The sequence below is a fragment of the Leptonychotes weddellii genome, chromosome 5 (assembly GCF_054177405.1).
Source record: "Leptonychotes weddellii isolate Sample4059 chromosome 5, ASM5417740v2, whole genome shotgun sequence".
Taxonomy (NCBI): Eukaryota; Metazoa; Chordata; class Mammalia; order Carnivora; family Phocidae; genus Leptonychotes; species Leptonychotes weddellii.
The window spans coordinates 56,270,185-56,292,788 of NC_138373.1; the positions used below are offsets into that span (position 1 = coordinate 56,270,185).

At 35.0% G+C, this 22,604-nt stretch overlaps 1 protein-coding gene across 1 annotated transcript in view; it reads right to left on the bottom strand.

Annotated features, from left to right (window-relative positions):
* GPR158 (G protein-coupled receptor 158) overlaps positions 1-22,604 on the bottom strand; it is a 400,766-nt gene that overhangs the window by 103,784 nt on the left and 274,378 nt on the right. The window contains exon 5 of the mRNA XM_081820774.1: positions 16,641-16,709. Within this exon, the coding sequence (XP_081676900.1) occupies positions 16,641-16,709 (69 nt within the window). The remainder of the gene's footprint in view (positions 1-16,640; positions 16,710-22,604) is intronic.

Sequence of the window (22,604 nt, forward strand, 5' to 3'; positions counted from 1 at the left end):
TGGTGGGTATTGAGGAGGGCACATTCTGCATGGAGCACTGGGTGTTATGCACAAACAATGAATCATGGAACACTTCATCTAAAACTAATGATGTAATGTATGGGGATTAACATAAGAATAAAAAAAATAAATTAAAAAAAAAAGACAAGAAATAACATATATTGGAGAGATTGTGGAGACAAGGGAACATACACTGTTGGTGGAAATGTAAATGTAAAATTGGTGCAGCCACTATGGAAAATAATATTGAGGTTCCTCAAAAAGTTAAAAATAGAATGATCATATGATTTAGTGATTCCACTTCTGAGTATTCATCAAAAAGATGAAAGCACTGATTCAAAAAGAATCATGCACCCCCCATGTATATTGCAGAATTACTTACAATAGCCAAGATATGGAAACAATCTATGTGCCCATGGATGGATGAATGGATAAGATGTGATACATGTACACAATGTAGTATTACTCCAGCTATAAAAAGAAATGAAATCTTGCCATTTGAGACAACATGGATAGACTTAGAGGCCTTTATACTAAGTGAAGTAAGTCAGGCAGAGAAAGACAAATATCATATGATTTCACTTACATATGGAATCTAAAACACAAATGAATAAAGAAACAAACCAAAAAACAGACTCAAATATAGAGGACAAACTGGTGGTTGCCAGAGGAAAGGTGGATTGGGTACAATAGACAAAGGGAATTAAGAGGTACAAACTTCTGTTTGTATGGAGATGAAAATTACAGCAAAGGGAATACAGTCAAAAATACTGTAATAACATCATAAGGTGACGAATGGCAACTACACTTGTCATGATGAGCAGTGAGTAATGTATAGAATTGTTGAATCAATATTTTGTATACCTGAAACTACTATAACATTGTATGCTAATTATACATCAATAAAAACAAGAATAAAACGATCACTAAAAAAAACTTTGTACCTTATTCAATACCCTGTAATATCTAGGAGTTCAATTTGTAAAGGGCTTCTCAGAATATGTCTTACTAGTCCTTAAAAATTCCTATCATCACTCCATACAGTATGAGACCTTATCACTGACATCTACCTAGTGATTGAGGAAAATTTAGAAGTATAGAGTACAAACAGAAGTAGAGGCAAAGGCTAAATATATATGATGACAACCAATAGTTGCCAAAAATTGGTCCTAGCCTTAGTCCAGATAAAATTTCCAGCCTTTTAAATGTGAAGCTTCCTTAAACAAACTTCTTTAGCAACTATTCCAATTTGAGACATCTTTGACTTCAAAGAAATGTGGAGCATTTTGTTAAACATCAAAATTAGTAATCTGTAGCAATATTATCTCTCTTAAAAAAATTCATAGCAAAAGGAATGAAGCTTAGAGTAAAAACCATAGTTCCCGGTTTGAGCATACTATACTTAGTGTGCCTACACTATAGCTTAAAATAACTTCAAAGGTCTTTAAGCCATTGAAATTAGTACACCCTAAAAGGAGTTGAGCTGTCACCAGAAAACTCCATGTGAGAAAATCTATCTTAGGTGAGTCCCTCTTTTAGTAGTTATCTAATAGCCCCATAGATTAAATAAGGACTTTCTTTCCTGTCTGAATCACATCTGTTACATAATTACTTTTTTTCCAGGGAAGTGAAAGAAACAAGAGGAGCTATATAAAGATTACAATTAATAATGATCTGCAGTCTTCCACAAAATGAAGTCTGCATTGTGAGTTGCATAATCAGTATCTCAGTAGCCTTAGTTCTCTCTCTTCAAAAGTCATGGCTAGGCAGAGTCAGGGACAGGACTTCTGTTTAAATTTTTTTTCTTTTATAAAGATAATATATTACTCAGCCATCAGAAAGGATGAATACCCAGTATTTGCATCGACATGGATGGAACTGGAGGGGATTATGTTAAGTGAAATAAGTCAAGCAGAGAAAGACATTATCATATGGTTTCACTTATTTGTGGAACATAAGGAATAGCATGGAGGACATTAGAAGAAGGAAGGGAAAAATGAAGGGGGGGAAATCGGAAGGGGAGAAAAACCATGAGAGACTCTGGACTCCTGGAACCAAACTGAGGGTTACAGAAGGGAGGGGGGTGGGGGGTGGGGTAATCGGGTGATGGGTATTAAGGAGGGCACATTGTATACATAGCACTGGGTGTTATATGCAACTAATGAATCGTTGAACACTACATCAAAAACTAATGATGTATGATATGCTAATTGAACATAATAATAAAAGATAATTTTAAAAAAAACTCCCTAAAAAAATAAAGATAATATATATGCATTGAAGAAATACAGAAGATGCAAACCAGCAACTAGAAGAAAATAACAATTACAGGCATGGCAGAGATGAGATCACAATATGCAGAATTCCCTTCTCCCAGTTTTTTTCAGATGGGCACATGGCCCCCTAGATAAAAAACAAAACAAAACTATTCCCCAGCCTCTTTTGAAGCTAAGAGTGACCATGTAATGAAATTCTGACAAATGATTGGCTAAATGGAAGAGAAGTATAGTATTTCCTCCCCCTTCACACTTTCTTCCTGCCTGCTTCCTTGGATAAAGATGAAATTGTTAGAAGGGAAAGAGGGAATGGGTCACCCAGGATCCCTGTAACTGTGAAATACAATTAGCTTTGGACTATTCACTACCATACTTCTTTTTTGTGGGAGAAAAAGAGTTCAGCATTTTAAAACTTCTGTTCTTATATGCCTTGGTACTTGCAGCTAATTCTGACCCTGGCACCTTATCTGATCCTAATACCATTTGTTACCTACCTTCTGAATTTTTAAATAGTCACAATTATGCAATACCTCTTTAAATTCTTAGTTAGTTTACTTGTTTATTTTACATGGGAACTCATGGAGCATATGGGAGACTTCTTTAATTTAAATACTATGTTATTCTTTTGAATTGGAGTTTTAAGTAGGCATCAAAAGAAGGATGCTTTTCCTTTTCTTGTCAGAATTTTCAGTTTTACGGGCAGCAATATCAAACACTATACTGAAAGCCAGGCAGTAACTTACTCGGTATGAAACAAAGTAGGTCAGGTGGGACCATGAGAAACAAGAATACATAGGCACATTCCTAACTGGGATTGCTACTATGCAAGTCCAGCAGATGGCTGGCATTGAAGGACCGAGGGCCCAGTATTTATAATCATGGAGAAAAATGACTTTTAATGTGAACTTTGTTAATTTTTAAATGATGTTGGTGAGTAATTATAGAAAAATAAATTAATCCTATGTAGAGCAAAATTATCTGAAGGACAAATTCATGGTATAGGCACTGTAGGACTTTTTTTTTTTTTTTTGTCTGTTGCCTGGTTACATTTAAAATCAGGCTTTGGACATTAAAGTGTCTCAATGATTTGTAGTAGCTCTAGTTGGATCAGGGTTGCCTGACTGGTATGTTGCATGAGAATTTCTGATGATTGGTGTAGTAGGCAGAATAATAGCATCCAAAGATAACCATATCTCAAGCCCAGGAACCTACGGATACGTTGTTTTCGTCTCCATTTAAAAAAGGTTAAAAAAAGAAAAGGATTGCTAAAATACCAGAGAGGACTAGCCTAACATGCAACCTGAGTGTACACATTCACTTTATTTGCTATATGAATTGTCTCCCTTTTTGAAGGTGCAAATGCCCATTTACCTGGTAACAAAATCAACTTCCAATCCAAGAATAACTCTTCATTTCTCTTTCCAGGTGATTAATATCAATTGTATTTTACCAAAGACTTTGTCTATGACAGACTGACATAAAACAAAATAAACAAACAAGTTAAAAACATTCATTCGTTCACCACACATAGTTTGAAAAAGCACTGCTGTAGGCCAATGGTTTTCATAGTGTGGTTCCAGGACCGTGGCCCAGCAACAGCAGCATCCCTTAGGAATTTATTTGAAATGCAAATTCTCTGACCTTACCCTAGATTTACTGTATCAGAAATGTAGAGGTGGGGTTCAGCAATCTGTGGTTTAACAAGTCCTAGATGATTCTGATGCTTGTAAAGTCAGAGAACCACTACTTTAGATATGCTACTTTGTTACCTAATACTTACACACCTCATAATATATGCCAGCATATTATGCATTTACATGCATAAAATCATCCAATGGTACATTTATAATCCTGATTTTACAGATAAGGCAATGGACATCCAGAGAGGTTAAATGACTAACCTAAGGTCACACAGCTACTAAGTGTCAAGTTACACTGGCTCCACAGTCCATGCTCTTTTTTTTTTTTTTAAAGATTTTATTTATTTATTTGAGAGAGAGAATGAGAGAGAGAGAGCACATGAGAGGGGGGAGGGTCAGAGGGAGAAGAAGACTCCCAGCTGAGCAGGGAGCCCGATGCGGGACTTGATCCCGGGAGCCGAAGGCAATCGCTTAACCAACTGAGCCACCCAGGCGCCCCACAGTCCATGCTCTTAACCACTACACTATAAAGCCTAAGACTGATCAGATAAGTAAATAAGAGATAAGGTGTTCACCAGCTAGTCTATTAAGTTTTTCAGGAAACAACTACTTTAACATAATTTAATCATGCGTCTCTAGAAAGTTAAGTAACAATTCTAATTTTGTTAGTATGTCAACCATGAAGACAGGGTTCTGTAACAGGGTTTTGTCAGAGACTTTTATATCCTATTATCAGGTAGCAACCTTTTTATCATGCGAAAGCTTGGCATTGTTTTTGGCACATCTAATTCCTTATTTACAGGTAACTGGAAAAATATTTATTGGATTCTTACTATATGCCAGGCATTATGCTACACACTGGGGAATGCAAGGATGTACAAGACATAAGATAACACATATAAAACACTTCAGATATATGATATGGAAAATCATACAATAAATGTCAGGTCTCATTATTAAGGAGATCCTTTTGTTGTTGTTTATAATGGAGAGAGAAACACAGGAACTCAGCTATAAAACCAAACATAATGCAGTAATACTGCAGTAGAGAAATGACAGTTGTAATACTTAGTTGTTCTGTAATACTATTACTTTTCCCCTAAATTCATTAACAATGTTAGTAAGAGAAATAATCTCCTTCTTCCCTCTCCTTCTCTTCTTGCTCCTCCTCCCTGAAGTCCAGGACTCTGAAGACAGGACTTTATTTCTCAACGTTTTTAAAATGTTACCATAAGACTTTTTTTTTAGAGAATCATGGATTCATTTCTCTCAAATACAAAGGGGCAGAAATAGAATATATTTTTCTAAGGAAGAACTGAGAAGACACTGAAGGACAAATGTGAGACTTCCTTTAAAGCCAAGATTTCCAACGTGAAAATAATGCTGCTTAAACAATAACTAAAAATTGTACAATTCACCAACATTCAGCATTCAACTTTTACTTTCAACATTCTATTTAAACAGAGTGAGACAAGAAGGTGAAATAAAATGGCAAAAGGTTGACCAAGTGAAGGAAAAATAATTTCAGCACTACTCGATGTTGTTAACAGCTGCCAAAAAGTCTGGATTATTAAGTGTTTAATTCATTTTTGTAGCTTAAATTTTTTAAAAGATTTTATTTGTTTATTTGTCAGAGAGAGAGCACAAGAAGGGAAATGGCAGGCAGAGGGAGAAGCAGACTCCCCACGGAGCAGGGAGCCCGATGCGGGGCTTGATCCCAGGATGCTGAGATCATGACCTGAGCTAAAGACAGACACTTAAGCCACTGAGCCACTCAGGCACCCTGTAGCTTAAATTTTTTAATTAAAATTCTATCAGAGCTTATATCACAGATCAGTTCAGTGTTAGTCCTGTAGATCTGTACTGCAGGTAACTGTTGAATTTTTCATTTGCTTTATGATGGCAGAAATAGCCTAAGTGACTGAATGACCGGTACAGTGACAGCCTTTGAAGAGTGCATGGATCCAGACATGCCTGAACAGTACCATCATCTTTGTTATTATTCTATCAGAGACAGTCATTTTGCCATAGAACGTACAGTTGTTTGGAGGAGATACATGAAGCCAGATCACTACAGACTGTGGAACAGATCCCAAAGTCTGAAAAGTCACCATCAATTATTAGAAAGTTGCAGTTTATTCATAAGGGCTCCCAACCAACTGCACTGAGATACTGCCTGAATCTAGCGTGAAGTCCTGAACAACAGGAAAATGAGAGAAACAGCCAAAATTTACACATCAGAGATGACCCCAGTTCTAATTTTTGCCCTGACCCCAGGTTTTCACTTGCTATTTATGGAAAAGAAGTCCTAGTACCTCTTTTACTAATCAGTGAGTGAACTGAACGTGTTCTGATTTAAGTTTAGCTCCCTCCACTTACTGGATCCTATTTAAGGGCTTCCATTATGACGGTATTCACATCTCTCCCGCACCATCATTTTCCATCGCCATGCAAACATGTAATTTATCTCATTAAAAAAAAAAAAAGTCACTTGACCTATAGCTTCCTCCAGTCCCCAATTCCCTACTTCTCTTTACTGCAAAACGTATAGATAAAAAGGGTTTACTTGCTGTCTCTATTTCATCTTCTCCATTTATCATCCATTATTGCTCCAAAACTGGTCTTGTCAAGACCACCTTAACATTCCCAAGTCCAGCAGGCAATTCTTGTTCCCCATCTTAGAAGACAAATCAGCAGCATCTGAAGGAATTAACCACTCTCTTCTCTCTCCTTCTTGAAACACAATGTGTTTGAATGAATTCAATTGATCCTACTCCTATTTCCCTGCTAGGTCATTCCCAGTCTCCTTTGCTGGATCCTCTTCATCTTCTGGACCTCCAACCATTACAACATGTCTGTCTATCTATCTATCATCTATCTATCTATCTATCTATCTATCATCTATCTATCTGTCTGTCATGATGATTTTATATAGAGATACAATAAATACCCATACCCATTTATCCACCACTCTGTTTAAGAAAGAGAATTTTACTATTCACTACAAGCTTCCTTTATGCCCTGCTTCCTCTTTGATCCCATGCTCTTCCCCTCTGTCTCAGGCAACTATCATCCTGAATTTTGTGTTTGCCATTTTTCTGCTTTCTTAAGGTTTACCTCATATACTCATATTATATACACAGACACACAGACACACAGACACACACACAATTTCACACTCTGTATAAATGGAATCATACAGCACTATGGGATTTTTAGTATGTATTCTTTAAGGCAAACATAGGATTTATATTATTAATTATATAATTATAATTATAAATTATATAATAGGTATTATGTGGAAAAGGGTATAATGAAATCAAGCAAGATAGAGAAATGGCTCAGTTTTAAGTGCATTCCTTTACTGCAGATCTCAAAGCCTTTAACAAGAAGTCGTTACTGTGACTCCCTGAGTAGGAGCATTTGACAAATACACTTGACCTCTTCTTTTTTTAGAGCATCTTTTATTTTAGAGCATCTGATGAAATGCTGTGCTTTACATCAGAAGGCAAAATGTGCAACTGTTTTGAGAAAAACCCGTATGACCAGCAAAGCCTCTCATATCCTCCTCACAATGAACAACAGAACGGCATGACTGATGTGTGAAGTAGACAAGACCATAGAGCAGGACAAGCATTTTTTTCCACATTTCTATAAGCATGATGAAAAGGATGTGTGTGATGAAAAAAGTGTGAAGAATGAAGAAAGTTGAAGTTAAAATGAAAGTAAGTTTTGGATTAGAATGTCATCTGAACAGGTCTATATTTCAATTGATCATATCTATACTATTGCTGAAGCCTAGAGATGGCATTCAAAATAAACCTCATTTTGCATACTCAAGAACAGATAAATCATGGAGATTTATATACAACTAATCATAAATTAAATTTCCTTTAAATAATTTATATTAAGTATTCCTAAAGGTCTATCAATAATTATATTTTCATAATATATAACTAATCTATTTTCTTTATATTACAGAAATTATAACATGAAGAGATACTTGTATACAATAATCACAGCTTTTAGGTAAATGTATAACTGAAATAAACAAATAAATTAACACACTTTTCCAAAACATTCCAGGAAAGCAATCTGTTCTTTATCCCAGACATTCACACTGACCTTTCTAATTTAAGCTATAGGTCCAAATGCTTTCTTTAATCACACTTATACCAGGCTCAGGATACTCTGACGTTAGGTTTTTGTTAATATGATTCTATGTAAGTATTACATCTTTATAGTTTTCCTCTTTTGCTATTTTCTTTAAATAATAAATCGACTTTATTGAATTGCGACTCCTTAGTGACATTGTGTCATCCCTGACATTTAAGGTATGATTTGCCTTGTCAAAACGTCATCTTCTTGTCATTTTTAAAAGAATACTTGCTACCCTTTTACACAGTGTATCTAAGTCTTCATGATTTTTTCCTCTAATAGCTTTAAAAAGGAAACTATTTTTAAAGATACATTGTTAATTTCAGTTTTTTAACAACTATTTTTCTGTTTGTGACTATTTTCTGAATTATCTCTTAAATATCTTTGTCTTTTTTACCTTCTTATGTCAAATTGTTCACGTATTAAGACCACCCAGATAAACCTGGACATCATGATATTGGTAGTTTGTTAATATAAATGTCTAACAATTCTGAGGATGTTTTTAGAGACCATTAAAGTTATCTAAAATTACATGTTCACATATAATACCTAAAACCTAAGGTATAAATTTGTTGGTCTTTTTATTAGAAAATAAACTACCAAACCTCAGAAATAGTTAACTACTTATGTGTCCTGGGTCTGCACAGGAAAATTTAAGATGCATTTTTGTAAACAGAGAAATAGTAACTTGAAAAAAGAGGCAGAATGAGTTCCTGATGTGTTTTTTTTTCCCATGGGCAAAGACATTATCTCACCAACTCTAGCAAGGGAGTTAGAAAGGAACTGAGACTTTACCCTTATATATATATATGGAAAATATATATATATATATATATTTTTTTTTTAACTAGAGAGCTATAATATGCTAGCTAGGACATTGCTGCAGAGGTACACTTTCTTATCTTTTGACTCAAACCATCTGACTGTCAAATTCTCTCTCATTGCCAGAGCTAGGATCTCCTTATTTGTTGCTATAAAGGCATTCTCAGGATAATTTATTACGTTCTTAGTCTACTGCCAAACTGTGACATTTCTGCGTCCACATCATCACTGAATCTGTCTCCATTTGGTCCCATTAGACATTTGCTGCAATTGTGGTGGACTATTCTCACTTTAATGTCCTAATTTTTGAATTAACCTCTCCCTGTTTATTACAAAATAATGAATTCCTTAACTTCCTTTCAATGAAGAGTTGATATTTGGAAGATTTAAAGAATATGATATGGGGGAGCTGGCCATGGAGATATGTGGGTTAAGACTGCTCCAGGAAATAGCCAAGGTCAAGACCATGGGGTAGATGTATGCCAGGTCTGCTCAAGGAAGAGCATCAAGACCAGTACTGTTGCAGCAGAATGAGAGAGGCAGAGAGCAGGGGAGTACAAGGTCAAAGAGGTAAAAGTGGGGCCAGGTCATGTAAGACTGTGTAGGCTAGAATTAAAGTTTCTTTTTGGTCTAGATTATTTTCTACCTCTTTATAGGGAACTCAGAGATAAAGAAGAGATTTATAGCTGTACAGTTATGTAGGTGTATGTGCATGTGTTTAATTGCTTTAGTTAGAATTATGTTGAAGCTCGACAAATTTTTAATGTGCTATAATGGAAGCAGATGCAGCAGACATAGTCCTGCTATTGAAAAGCTTACAATTAAAAAGTATGATTCTAACAGATCTATTCATTGGAGAATGAATATTTGCATAGGAGGGTCAAAAGGAAACTGGGGATTTTCCTATAGAAACACAGTGTCATCCCAGATCGGAGAGAGATCTGGAGAGATCATCTTTGTTGATGTACCTAAGTGGCACACTGGCCAAGGAAGGTCACCAGAGCTTAAGTGGGGTAAAAAAGGAAGGCGAAGGCTCAGATTATAATATAAGCTAAATTTGTATGGCTTCATGTGACCTCAACATAGAGAAGTAGCCTGCGTCAATCTACTTCTCCTGCTGCTCTCCACTTAATTCTTCATAAAAGAGCTACATATAAAAACTGCTTTCTTCAAAAGTGAAAAGTAGCAAGTCAAAACTACAATGAGATACCACTTCCACCCACTAGGATGGCTATTAATTTTTTTTTTTAAATACAGAAAATAACAAGTGTTGATAAAGATGTAGAGAAACTGGAATCCTCATGCATTGCTGGTGGGAATGTAAATGCTGCAGCTACCTTGGAAAACTGGCAGTTTCTTAAGAGTTAAATTACCATATGATCGAGCAATTTCATTCCTAGGTATTTACCTGAAAACCTGAAAGATGGGACTCAGACACCAATGTTCATAGCAGCATTATTTACAATAGCTAAAAGGTGACAACAACCCAAATGTCTATCACAGATAAATGGTAAACAGAATGTGGTATTATGCACACTAGGGAATATTACTCAGCTGTAAAAAGGAATGAAATTCTAACATATGCTACAACATGGATGAACCCTGAAAACGTTATGTTAAGTGAAATAAGCCAGGTACAAAGGGGCAATTACCATACAATTCCACTCATGTGAAGTACCTGACAATAGGCATATTCAAGACAGAAAGTAGAATGGAGGTTACCAACAACTAGGGGTAAGGGAGGAATGGCAAGTTATTATTCAACGGACAGAGTTTTAATTGCGGATGATGGAAAAGTTCTGGAAATAGTGGTGATGATTGCACAACACTATGAATGTACTTAATGCCACTAAACTGTAGATTAAAAATAATTAAAATGGTAAGTTTATATTTATGTATATTTTATTGCAATAAAAAAGAATTATCACAAAAAAGAAATCAGAAAGGAGCCAGCACAGACTCTTTGTTTAAATACTGGAGGAAAAGGGGACATGAAGAATGGACAACAAAAGTGAGGTTACCCAAGAAAATTGGCACAAGTTCAAATTAATAATTCTCATGGCCTCAAAGAAATTACAAAAAAATGTGTTTCCTCTGATAAAGAAGCTCAAAGAAAAAGATATCAGAGTCAAAGAAGAGATAAGAAAAACAGAGAAAGAGATAAAATTACTCCAAGAAAGCCGGAGAAGAGGGAAGAAAGTAAAAATGGAAATAAAATAAAAACAGTAGAGAGTTTAAAGGAATATTAGAATCAACTCCAGCAGAATAAACACACCTGAGAATAGTGTAAAGGTCACGGAATAAAGGGTTGATAGAAACACACAAAGCAAAATAGAAAAGAACAAGGATATACAAATGACTAGAAACATAGATAAAGAAGGAAAAGAAAATTTTAGGGCCTGGGTGGAGTAGGGAAACAACATGAAAATTAGTATTTATTTACACATGTATGGGTATAGAAAGGCACATCAGCCATCCAAATAGCTAATAAAGGTTACAGGAAAAAATTCACCTTATTAGCTGAAACTGGTGGTTTAGACAAGTCAAAAACGAACTTCTAGATTCTGTATCACTTAAAATGTTTTACTAATCCACAAAATGTCATTTTATGTAATTTAACAGGTAAAATATACTTTAGTTGATATTTTAAAGTTTTTTCTTTTTTCTATAAGTTATATGAAAGTGTTTAGATGATTATGAAGACTAATCATTTATTCACAAATGTATGGACTTCAAATCATGAGTCTCTTGAGAATCTGTAAGAAAATGTTTTAAAAGCTTTCGTTCTCTGCTATCCAATTATAACAATGCTAAATTTAGTCAGATTTTGGTTTGTCCTCATCTGCACAATGATGATAATCTCTAATTTGGACTTTCCAATATAAGCATTGTTATGAAATCGTCTGTAGTCTAAGATTGCTTAGAAAAGGCAAAAATAACCTTAATTCTTGCAAATCTGAACAACAATATGCAGCATAAAAAGAAGAAAAGGCTCATTGCATAACAACTCAGCAGAACAGTGAATACCCAAAGCCTCCTTCCATGGAGTTACCCAGCCCTGAAAACAATTTTCCTTTATTCAAGCATACTTAAAAACAAAAACAAAAAACAAAAAACCTATAATCCCCATTAAAACTTCCGGAAGCAATTTTGGCATGGACCACACCAGGAACAGAGAAAGTAGGTAAGATATTTAACAAATAAGAGAAGTATAGGTCACATTTATATCATCAAATGATTAGACCTTTCGGCTGTATTAGGTTTACTGAATTACACCTTTATCACTTAATACAGAGATCTTCTTTGTAGCATATAGTCTAGCCAAAAGTTATAAAGTTCATTTCTGTAAAACCCAGGGAAGTCAATGAGCCTTGGTCCAATAACTAAACTACTTATGCCTCTTGTCAAGAATGTTTTATGCACACGCACCCACGCACATATACACACCCTATGTAGCAAAAAGCTTTCCTAACAATTTCTGATATATCATCTCTCATTCTCTCACCTAAAATAAAATTACTTTCCTTACCAGACTCAATCAATAGTATATTTTAATCTCCTTTCCTTCCCTGTCTTATGCTCCATTCAAACCTTCATTAAGTAACCTGGCCCTTTCTGTCTTCAGAGCATGAACACTAACTTGAAACCAAGGTACACAGTTTAAACTTGGGAACTAGATACTAATATCTCAAGCAGTTACAGAAAAACATGTGTTATAAACGATGAAAGAGATAGCTAATTAATCATGAAGGCAACATAATGAGGTTTCTGTTAGATTTTTTTTGGTAAGTCTTCTTTTCTGTTATTTTTTCCCTCTCAGGCATATCAGAATTATGAAGCAGAAGTGCTATCTTCACATTCCTCTTAAATTTCCATTTCTTTCTCCTTTTTTTTCTCTGTATCTGACATCATCATAGGTACAGGTCCATCACATATCTTTCAAAATTGTATACCAGTCAATGAAAGGGTCTTTAATAACTGCTTTGAACATTTAGCAGCATAAAATTTACTCTTCTTTCAACTGTTCTTGTTTTCTAGAGTACTTCATCCATTTAAGAGGCTTTAAAATTCTTTTATAGATTTTATGCCCATGCTCATCAATATAACCACTTGATTTGAATAAATATGAACCTTATAAAAAATAAAATGAAATTTTGCTAACATCTCAAAATAACATTAATAAGTGTTTTACTGCCTGTTAGCACTAAATAAAGTAATATTAATAAGGATCATCATGCTTAGCCTTCCACAATCAAGCAGATTCTTTGGAAGCTACTATTTCAATAGGACAATAGCCACTAGTTTGGGGTACAGGTCTAAATTCATTCAAGTATATCCTCATTTCTTCACTCACTACATATTTACTGTGCTTCAACTATGGTTATAGGTACTTGGCTGTGCGCAAAATAACTGTATCATCTCCTTATTCTCAAAGAACTAGAGTTTGTGCAGGAGAATGACATTAATCAAATAATGGCATTTGTGAATGTACACTTACAAACTGAGATGGGGTTTGTCAAGAAAGACAGTGGGATTCCATGAGAAACTATTAAAAGGAATTTGATTCTGATTTGGAGTCAAGGAAAGAAACCTCTCCTAAAAAAGTGATATTTAAGTAGAAATCTGAAGGATAACTAGCAAGTTGTTAATTAGGCAAAAGAAGTCATGAGATGGCGGGGGGCAGGGGTGGGTAGGAAGAAAGGAGGACTCTTCAAAACTGAAGGAAAAGCATGTGAAAACGTCCTAAGAGGCGTCTTAGTTTCTTACTGCTGTAACATACTACCACAAACTTAGTGGCTTAAAACAATACAGATCTATTATCTTACAGTTATGGACTTCAGAAGTTCAAAATGGATCTTACAGAGCTAAAATCATGGTGTTCTTTCTGGAGGTTCTCGGGAAGAATCTGTTTCCTTGCCTTTTCCAGCTTCTAGAGACTGCCTACATCCCTTGGCTTGTGGTTTCTTTCATCCATCTTCAGAGCCAGCAAGAGTCAGTCCAATCTTTTTCACGATAGTTTCTCTTTGGTTCTCTCTCTTTGCTTCTCATTTTCACTTAGGACCCTTGAGTCCATCTACAAAATCCATGATAACCTCTTTATCTCAAAGTCCTTTATTTCATCATGTCCCATTTTACATGTAAGGTAACATACTTGTAGGTTCCAGGGATTAGGACAATGGACATTTTTGGGGAGCCATTATAATACCACCATGAGAGAGATTATATATCATTTATGAACGGAAAGGCCAGAGTAGCTGGGTGCAGAAAGTGAGAAGAAAAGTGGTACTGGATGAGGCTGGGGAGGTGGGCAAGGACCACACTATAGATAACATCATACACCATATCAAGGGTTTTGATCTTTATTCTAAGAACTCTGGGAAGCTAGCTATAGAAGTAGTGACAGATTAGATTTTATATTTTATTTTTTTTATTATTTTTTTTTTAAGATTTTATTTATTTATTTGACAGAGAGAGAGACAGTGAGAGAGGGAACACAAGCAGGGGGAGTGGGAGAGGGAGAAGCAGGCTTCCCGCCGAGCAGGGAGCCCGATGCGGGGCTCGATCCCAGGACCCTGAGATCATGACCTGAGCCGAAGGCAGTCGCTTAACCGACTGAGCCACCCAGGCGCCCCTAGATTTTATATTTTAAAAATATCCTCCTGGCTACTGGATAGAAAGTGTATTTTAAAATAGCAGAGGTTCAGGAAATAAGATGATGGTGACTGCAACAACAGATATTCAGATGATTATTATTCAGATTAGTGAAGTCATTTGGGTCTTTACTTCCTAATTGGGTGATTCTGTAACTTTGGCTAAGCATCTTTCTGGTAGTTCTATGGGGAAGATGAAATGTTATGATACATAACTTGCCATTTATACAGAAACAGTCCCAGGCATGATAAAGACTCTTTGTATTATATTGCTTCTATTATTAATTACTGTGCATAACTCCATACTAGTAAGTTAGACAACTTTAGTAATATGGATGATTTTATGGAAAAGGTTAAAATGATTATACCCAAATAAATTTCTATCTTAAGAAGAAATATAATTCAAGAAGTAGAAAACTTGAATAAATTAAGAACCCTTATAAACACTGAGTGGGGGAAGAGGGTTAGAGAATGGGGAAATAGAGGGGGGCAGGATCCAAATCATGTTAGATCTTGGAGCTTATTCTAAGAATATTGGCTTTTACTATAAGTAAAATTGTGAACCTTTTGAGAGTTTTGAGGGGTGTCATGGTTTAAACTGGGCATTACAACTAGCTGATACTTTGAAAATAGACAGATCACAGGGGTGTTAGTGTAGAGAGACAGAGGCCAGGGAGGGACTACGCCAATAATCCAGAAGAGGCTGATTGTGGTTTAGACCAGGATGGTAGCACTGAATGAGGTGGAGAGAGTGGTTGGGTTTTTGCTATGTTCGGAAGGGTTTCTAATGGATGTGAGAAAAAGAAAGTTGTCAAGAATGACTCCCAAGTTTTAGCCTGAGTAACCAATGGGACAGAGCTGTCATCAATGGAGATAGAGGAGACTGACTTTGGGTGTGTGGGAGATCAAGTATCTCAGTTAAGAACATGATAGGGAATTCTGGTAGACCCTCAAATAGAGTTGCAGAGTAAGCAATTGAATATGAATTTAGAGCTCAGGGGAAAGGTCTAAGCTGGAAATATAAATTTGGGAGTCATTGTATATAAACAGTATTTAACAGTTTGAGACTAGATGAGATCACCGAGGGAGAATATAGAACATGAAAAGCTCCACTAGGGATGATGCCTGAGGCACTTAAGAGGTGGGAAAGAAGATTAAGAATCAGCAAAGAAGGCTGAAATGGAGCAGCTAGTGAGGTAAGAGGTAAACCAAAAAGAACATGGTGCCATGGAAGCCCTAACTTTTTCTTCTCTAACATCTACTCATCTTTCAGATCTCAGTCGAGTGATATTTTATTCCCTAGACTTAGTTAGTTGTCTCTCCTAAGTGTCTCCACAGCACCCTGCCTCCACAGTATCTCAGCTTTTTTCAATTATATTATAATTGCCTGTACGGACTCATCTCATTCTATAAATTGTAAGCTTCCTGAGAGGAGAAATCAAGTTTCTCTCACTCACAAAACATTCCAGTTTAGTATAGTACTTAACACACAATAACTGCTGAATATAAGTCAGTTGAATTGAATTAGGAAAATAAGTACTTACCCTGTGGTTACAGACAGGTTGCCAGGGTGATAGGAAGAGTCTACTAGGATTATCTATGCCACAAATACCACACATGCATTTATTTTGTTTATTTTTCTATGTAACCATCTGGAATTTTTCAGCACAAACTTGTTGGTGTGTCTCATGGTTTTGATTCAAGTAGGGAAGGAAGAAGGAAACCAGTATTTATATGTATATGGCAAGCATACATATCAAGCATGCCTTTTTTATGTTAGCTCACTTAAGCAGTCAACCCTCTTCATAAATTTGGGAAGAAAAGTACGATTACCTCCACTTTACTTTATATGTCTATTATATATAGATATGGGTATATAAACTTGTATATAGATATATAAAAAAGTAATATATATTTGAAGAGTTATTGATATGATAATATACATAGATATATATACACACATATATTTAAACACATATACATACATAGATATATAGATACAGATATATAAATACACACACATATATATAAAAATTACTGCCTGAGTAAAATAAAACAAATGGTTATTTTAAAAATACAATTATGTTACTTACTGGAAAGTATAGAAGCAGAGACCCAAAAAGAATTGTTTCCAACAGGATAAGACCTGATGCCCTGATGCTCTAAAAAAAAAAAAAAGAAAGAAAAAGAAAAAGTCATTGTTAATTTACATTCCTAGAATGGAAGAACTTATGTTCTTGTGACAATGCCTCAACCAGTAAATGAAAATTGGCTAGTATTCCAGAAGTGAACTTAACTGAAACCTAAAAAAAGACTGACTATAAAGGTGGTGGTGACTTGATGATATTGCCAGTGGCTTCATGGAATTTTGTTCTCTAAAATTTGAATCCATGAGCAATCTGAGCAGCTGAGAACACTTTTTAGAAGATCCCTTCAATCCAAGAAGTTCACAGATACAAAATATCTTGCTTGTATTTCTGAAACATCAACCACAAGTACATATGGAATGCTAACCCTTAACCATTTCACAAATACTTGCAGGAGGGTTTTAGTGGATAAAACAGACATACACACAAGGTCTTGGCATCTCAGTAATATATATCCCATCATGTCAAAAATAGTCACCGAAGCTCACCTAACAGAGCTCCACTATGTGAATAATATAAATCACATTAAATAACAGAGGTATTTCACCTTGTGAATATGCTTAAATTATTCTTAACTGAAAATTCAATAGAATAAATTGATTTTTGAATAATTTCCTAATTATTTAAAGTTTACTATGCATAAATATGCTTAATAATCTTAAGATATTTTGTTAGACTCAAATAGCATTATCTTTCCAAAGCAGAATGACTGAAATGGCAAGAAATAAAAGACCAAAGAATTTTATCTTCTAATAAAAAATTTTGCTTCAATGAGTTCAAGTATCAATACAGAGTAAATATATTAGTTAAGAATACAAACACAAGGGGCGCTTGGGTGGCTCAGTCATTAAGCATCTGCCTTCGGCTCAGGTCATGATCCCAGGATCCTGGGATCGAGCCCCACATCAGGCTCCCTGCTCTGCGGGAAGCCAGCTTCTCCCTCTACCAGTCCCCCTGCTTGTGTTCCCTCTCTCGCTATGTCTCTCTCTGTGAAATAAATAAATAAAAATCTTAAAAAAAAAAAAAAGAATACAAACACAAAAACAGGTTATTCTTGAACACCTGTGTTTTCACTAAATGCAACATGAAATATATACAAAAATGACACCTGGTGCAAATATAGTACCTCCACAGGAAAATAATTTGAAGTAGTAGCAACTGATTTTGCAACAACAAAAAGAAGCTAAAAACTCAAGCCACAAGAGTCCATCACATTAAAACAATGTCAGATAAAAATAAAAACAAACAAAAAAACCCCCACACAATGTCAGATAAATGACAGCCAGAGAAAAAAAATTATAATATCTCTTCAAAACACTGCTAGGACATTGTTAGACATAGAGGAATACTTTATGTAATCCTCAAAAGAACTCAAGGCTTTCATTAATCGAAGAATTTGCAATGGAGAAACAAGTTTAGTCAGCGAACAGACTTGATTATTCAAGTGGCTTCTCACTATTGGTCTTTATTTTAGCTAGCAGATGCTTTTAGTGAAAAGAAAACTTCTATCAGCAAGCCTGTAGATGGGTTTTGGCTGGTGGAATTTCTAAGATGGCAAATTACATTCATACCTAATTATGAATACTAGATTTTTAAAACTTTACAAAAAGATGACACTAAGAGTGAGAGCCCAAAATATTACACAAGACTGCTTATAAAACAATCTATGTAATATTGTTTAAAGATTTATTTATTTGAGAGAGAGAGCATGCTCGCATGAGTGCAGGGTGGGGACGTGGGAACGGAGGAAGAGGGAGAGAGAGAATATCAGACTCCCTGATGAGGGTAGAGCCCCACACCAGGCTTGATCCCATGACCCCAAGATCATGACCCGAGCAGAAATCAAGAGTTGACACTTAACCGACTGAGCCACCCAGTGCCCCCTCTATGCAATATTGTTTTAAAGAAAGGGATATGAAGAGAAGCTGCAAGGTTTAATGGAAAAGACAGACTTTGAAGTTCTCTTCATCTCAGTCTGAATTATGAAACAATTACTGAATAGGTCACCTTGAATTTCAAAGTCTTCACCCATAAAATGGGCTTCCTAATATTTATCTTATTAAATCTGAGGGTTTTAATAAAATGTAAAGTATACAAAATGGCTACTATTATGCCTGATTCTTAGCAAGTAGGTATACACTCTTCAAAGTAAGAAACAGCACCAGGATGGTGAATTTGAAATCCATAGTAGTAGCAGTCAAATTTTTTTTTAATGCTTGGAATCCAAATGACCTCAGAAGAGCCCAAAGTGGGGGTAGAGAACCCAGGAGCTCTTTTTGTTTGCTTCAGGGCCAGTATTTCTTAGCTGCGTTACAATAGTTATTACTACATAACAGCGGTAGTGGTGCATATATTCTCAGAGTAAATAACCTGTTTCCTTTTGTTGAGCAATCTTCTTAACTCTTCACTGCCTTGCTCCTGGCTGAGCAGAGGAGCCCATAATTTCAAATTATTAACTGGAATCCCAAGAAGTGGTTCCATAATCAAATGGAAGGCCTATTCAAAATGTACACTTTTCTTTTCAAAATATTCTTGGACTGAGTTGGCTTCATGGCCTTACAGAATGAGTAGGTACCTAATAGGTAGGACTTCAGGGACAAAAAAAGAAACCTCATGCTCCCTAAAACATTTCCCTGTTGTCTTATTGGTACTGGAAGTTCTTTGAACTAGAGAAAAACCTTTTATTTTATACTTGGTGCCAAGGATTAATATACAAATGTTGTAAGTAACATGCTGACTTAAGTTCAAAGTGAAGAACAGAAATCTTTTCCTTGAAGTCTAAGTGATAGGATGAGGAAGGAAAGAGGAGGGATTGAAAAATGAAGATGGTGCAGCCACTCTGGAAAACAGTATGGAGGTTCCTCAAAAAGTTAAAAATAGAACTATACCGTATGATCCAGGAATTGCACTACTAGGTATTTACCAAAAGAATACAAAAATACTAATTCAAAGGGAGACACACACCCCTATGTTTATAGGCATTATCTACAATAGCCAAATTATGGAAACAGCCCAATTGTCCCTCAACTGATACATGGATAAAGAAGATGTGGTATATATTTACAATGGACTCTTATTCAGCCACAAAAAGAATGAAATCTTGCCATTTATATTGATGTGGATGGAGCTAGAGAGCATTATGCTAAGTGAAATAAGTCAGTCAGAGAAAGACAAATACCATATGATTTCACTTATATGTAGAATTTAAGAAACGAAGCAAACAGGCAAAGGGAAAAAAAAAAGAGAAAGAGGCAAACCAAGAAACAGACTCTGATGTCGCCAGAGGGGAGGTGGTGGGGGGATGGGTGAAACAGGTGATGGGGATTAAGAAGTGCACTTGTGATGAGCACAGGATGATGTATGGAAGTGTTAAATCACTATATTGTATACCTGAAACTAATATTACACTGTATGTTAACTAACTGGAATTAATATAAAAACTTTAAAAAAAAGAAAAATGAAGATGAGCAAGGGATATAATGAGCAAAATAATAGAGCCCAAGAGATAATTTCATCTCCTTCACAGTTGTGCCTGAGATAGAAATGGTGGTATGTAGCCCTTTAACCAGAATTGCTAACTGAGAAATTCTGAGAAAACTTTATTGAAAGAGGATCAATAATATACAATATACTATTTATTTAAAATACATACATAATACAAGTCAACACTATATATATTCTAGATATATATAAATATATCAAATACATATCTGGAAGATACATACCAAGCTGATAACAATGTTTTTTTTTTTTCTTCTGGAGGAGTGGATAGATTTGAGGACAGAGCAACTTATTCAAAAATATATTCATTTCTTTGGAGATGTAATCATGCATTGCTAAGTAATATGCATTTTTGATAATTAAATTAAGTAAAATTAAAGTGTTCTAAAATGTGACAATTTAGTTATTGGAAAATTCCACCACTAGGCATCATAATATGCCAAGAAGTCTAAACGAAGGTCTTCCCAACTAGTATCTACTTCGTAAGTTTTTATTCAGTACCAACTGGATGCATAAAATTAACAAACAGTATTTTTATGATACTTACTGGTAACTATAGAGCTGGGGGAGTTATCATTGAGCCTAACTCTCTCATTTAGAATCTATAAAGCCTAATAAATATAATTCCAGAGTTTACAATAGAGGTGTGCAGATTTCACCTCACTCCACTCCACCCCACCTGCCCCATTTCTTAAACTTTCTGAACTGACTTAAAGAAAGTTTGTAACAGTCAGGTATCAAACCTGTATACTAAAGAAAAGAGCTAATCTTATTATACAAATTTTATTAAATTATGTCAAAGTCAATTTCTAAATTTCATAATCCTTGGATGCAAGGTAGAGAGGCATAAGATGAAGCACAGTTGCAGCTGTCACAAGATTTACTCATGATGTAGGCATCCAGAGGAAGCTAAGTCACTGGAAGTAATAAGGCGATGAGAATGCTGAAGTCTGCTTTTTAAAAAACAATTAAAATGGTTTGTCATTATTTCCTTGATTCTACAAGGACTAACTACTTCATTTATATTTTTAAAACATTTTTAGCCACTGGGGAAATTAATGTATATCTTGCTAAAACAGTGCAGCTATTTTGAATTATAGCTGATTTCTTTAGTCTTATAGCAATTAAAGGTTCTTTCTATTACAAAAGGAACCTGTGAGCATGAAGGTAGTTTTACACAGCTGTACCTCAGAATGCATGATGAAAATATAATAAAGCAAGAGAATTAGATTCTGAAAAGAATGAACTGGCATAAGTTTGGATCATAAACCAAGACTGTAAATCTAGATCATTTACAAAAAGAATTAGCCATGCTAGCAGAACAGACTTCTTCTATTTCTTTAGAGAAATCCATGGACAGGGAGATTACAAATAAACAAACACGTGATGAAACAATTACACAGTAACAAATTGGAAGCAAGATATAAAAGTGGCCTTAAAGAGAATCCTAACATTGAGAAATATGAGGATGCTATTTTTTAATAATTTTATTTACAGTTATATAAATAAACGAGAACAGACTACATCTGGTTTGACAGACTACATGCAATTACTTTGTCTTAGAAGATCTGTGATGAAATATTGAAAAACCATTCACATTTAGAAAATTTGTCAGGGAACAATTGCCCAAAATGTGGTTAGTTAAAATCAGTCTTGGTTTTTCCAAAACATTATCAGCAATGAAAAAAGTACAGAAAAAGCAAAAGAATATATTCAGGACAGAGATTGCTAAAGTGAAATAAAAGCAATTTAGAGAGTTTTATTTTATTTAGTTTACTTATTTTAAATTTTTATTCAAGTATAATTAACATACAGTATTATATTAGTTTCAGGTGTATGATATAATGATTCAACAACTTCTATACGTTAAGTGCTCATCATGATAAATATACTCTTAATCCCCTTCACCATTTCACTCAACCCTCTCATTCCCTTTGGCAACCACCAGTTTGTTCTCTATGTTTAAGAGTCTGTTTTTTTTGTCTTTCTCTTTTTTCTTTTTTTAATTTTGTTTCTTAAATTCCACATATGAATGAAATCATATGGTATGTGTCTTTCTCTGTTTTTACTTAGCATTATACCCTCTAGATCCATCCATGTTGCTGGAAATGGCAAGATTTCATTCTTTTTTATGCCTGATTAATATTCCATTGTGTATATATACCACTTTTTCTTGATCCATTCATCTATCGAGGGACATCTGGGTTGCTTCAGTATCCTGGCTATACTAAATAATGCTGCGAGAAACATAGGGGTGCATATACCTTTTCAAATTCATGTTTTCATTTTCTTTGGGTAAATACCCAGTCATGGAATTACTGGATCATATGATAATCCTATTTTTTAATTTTTTGAGGTGCTTCCATATTTTTTTCCACAGTGACTACACCAATTTACATTCTACCAACA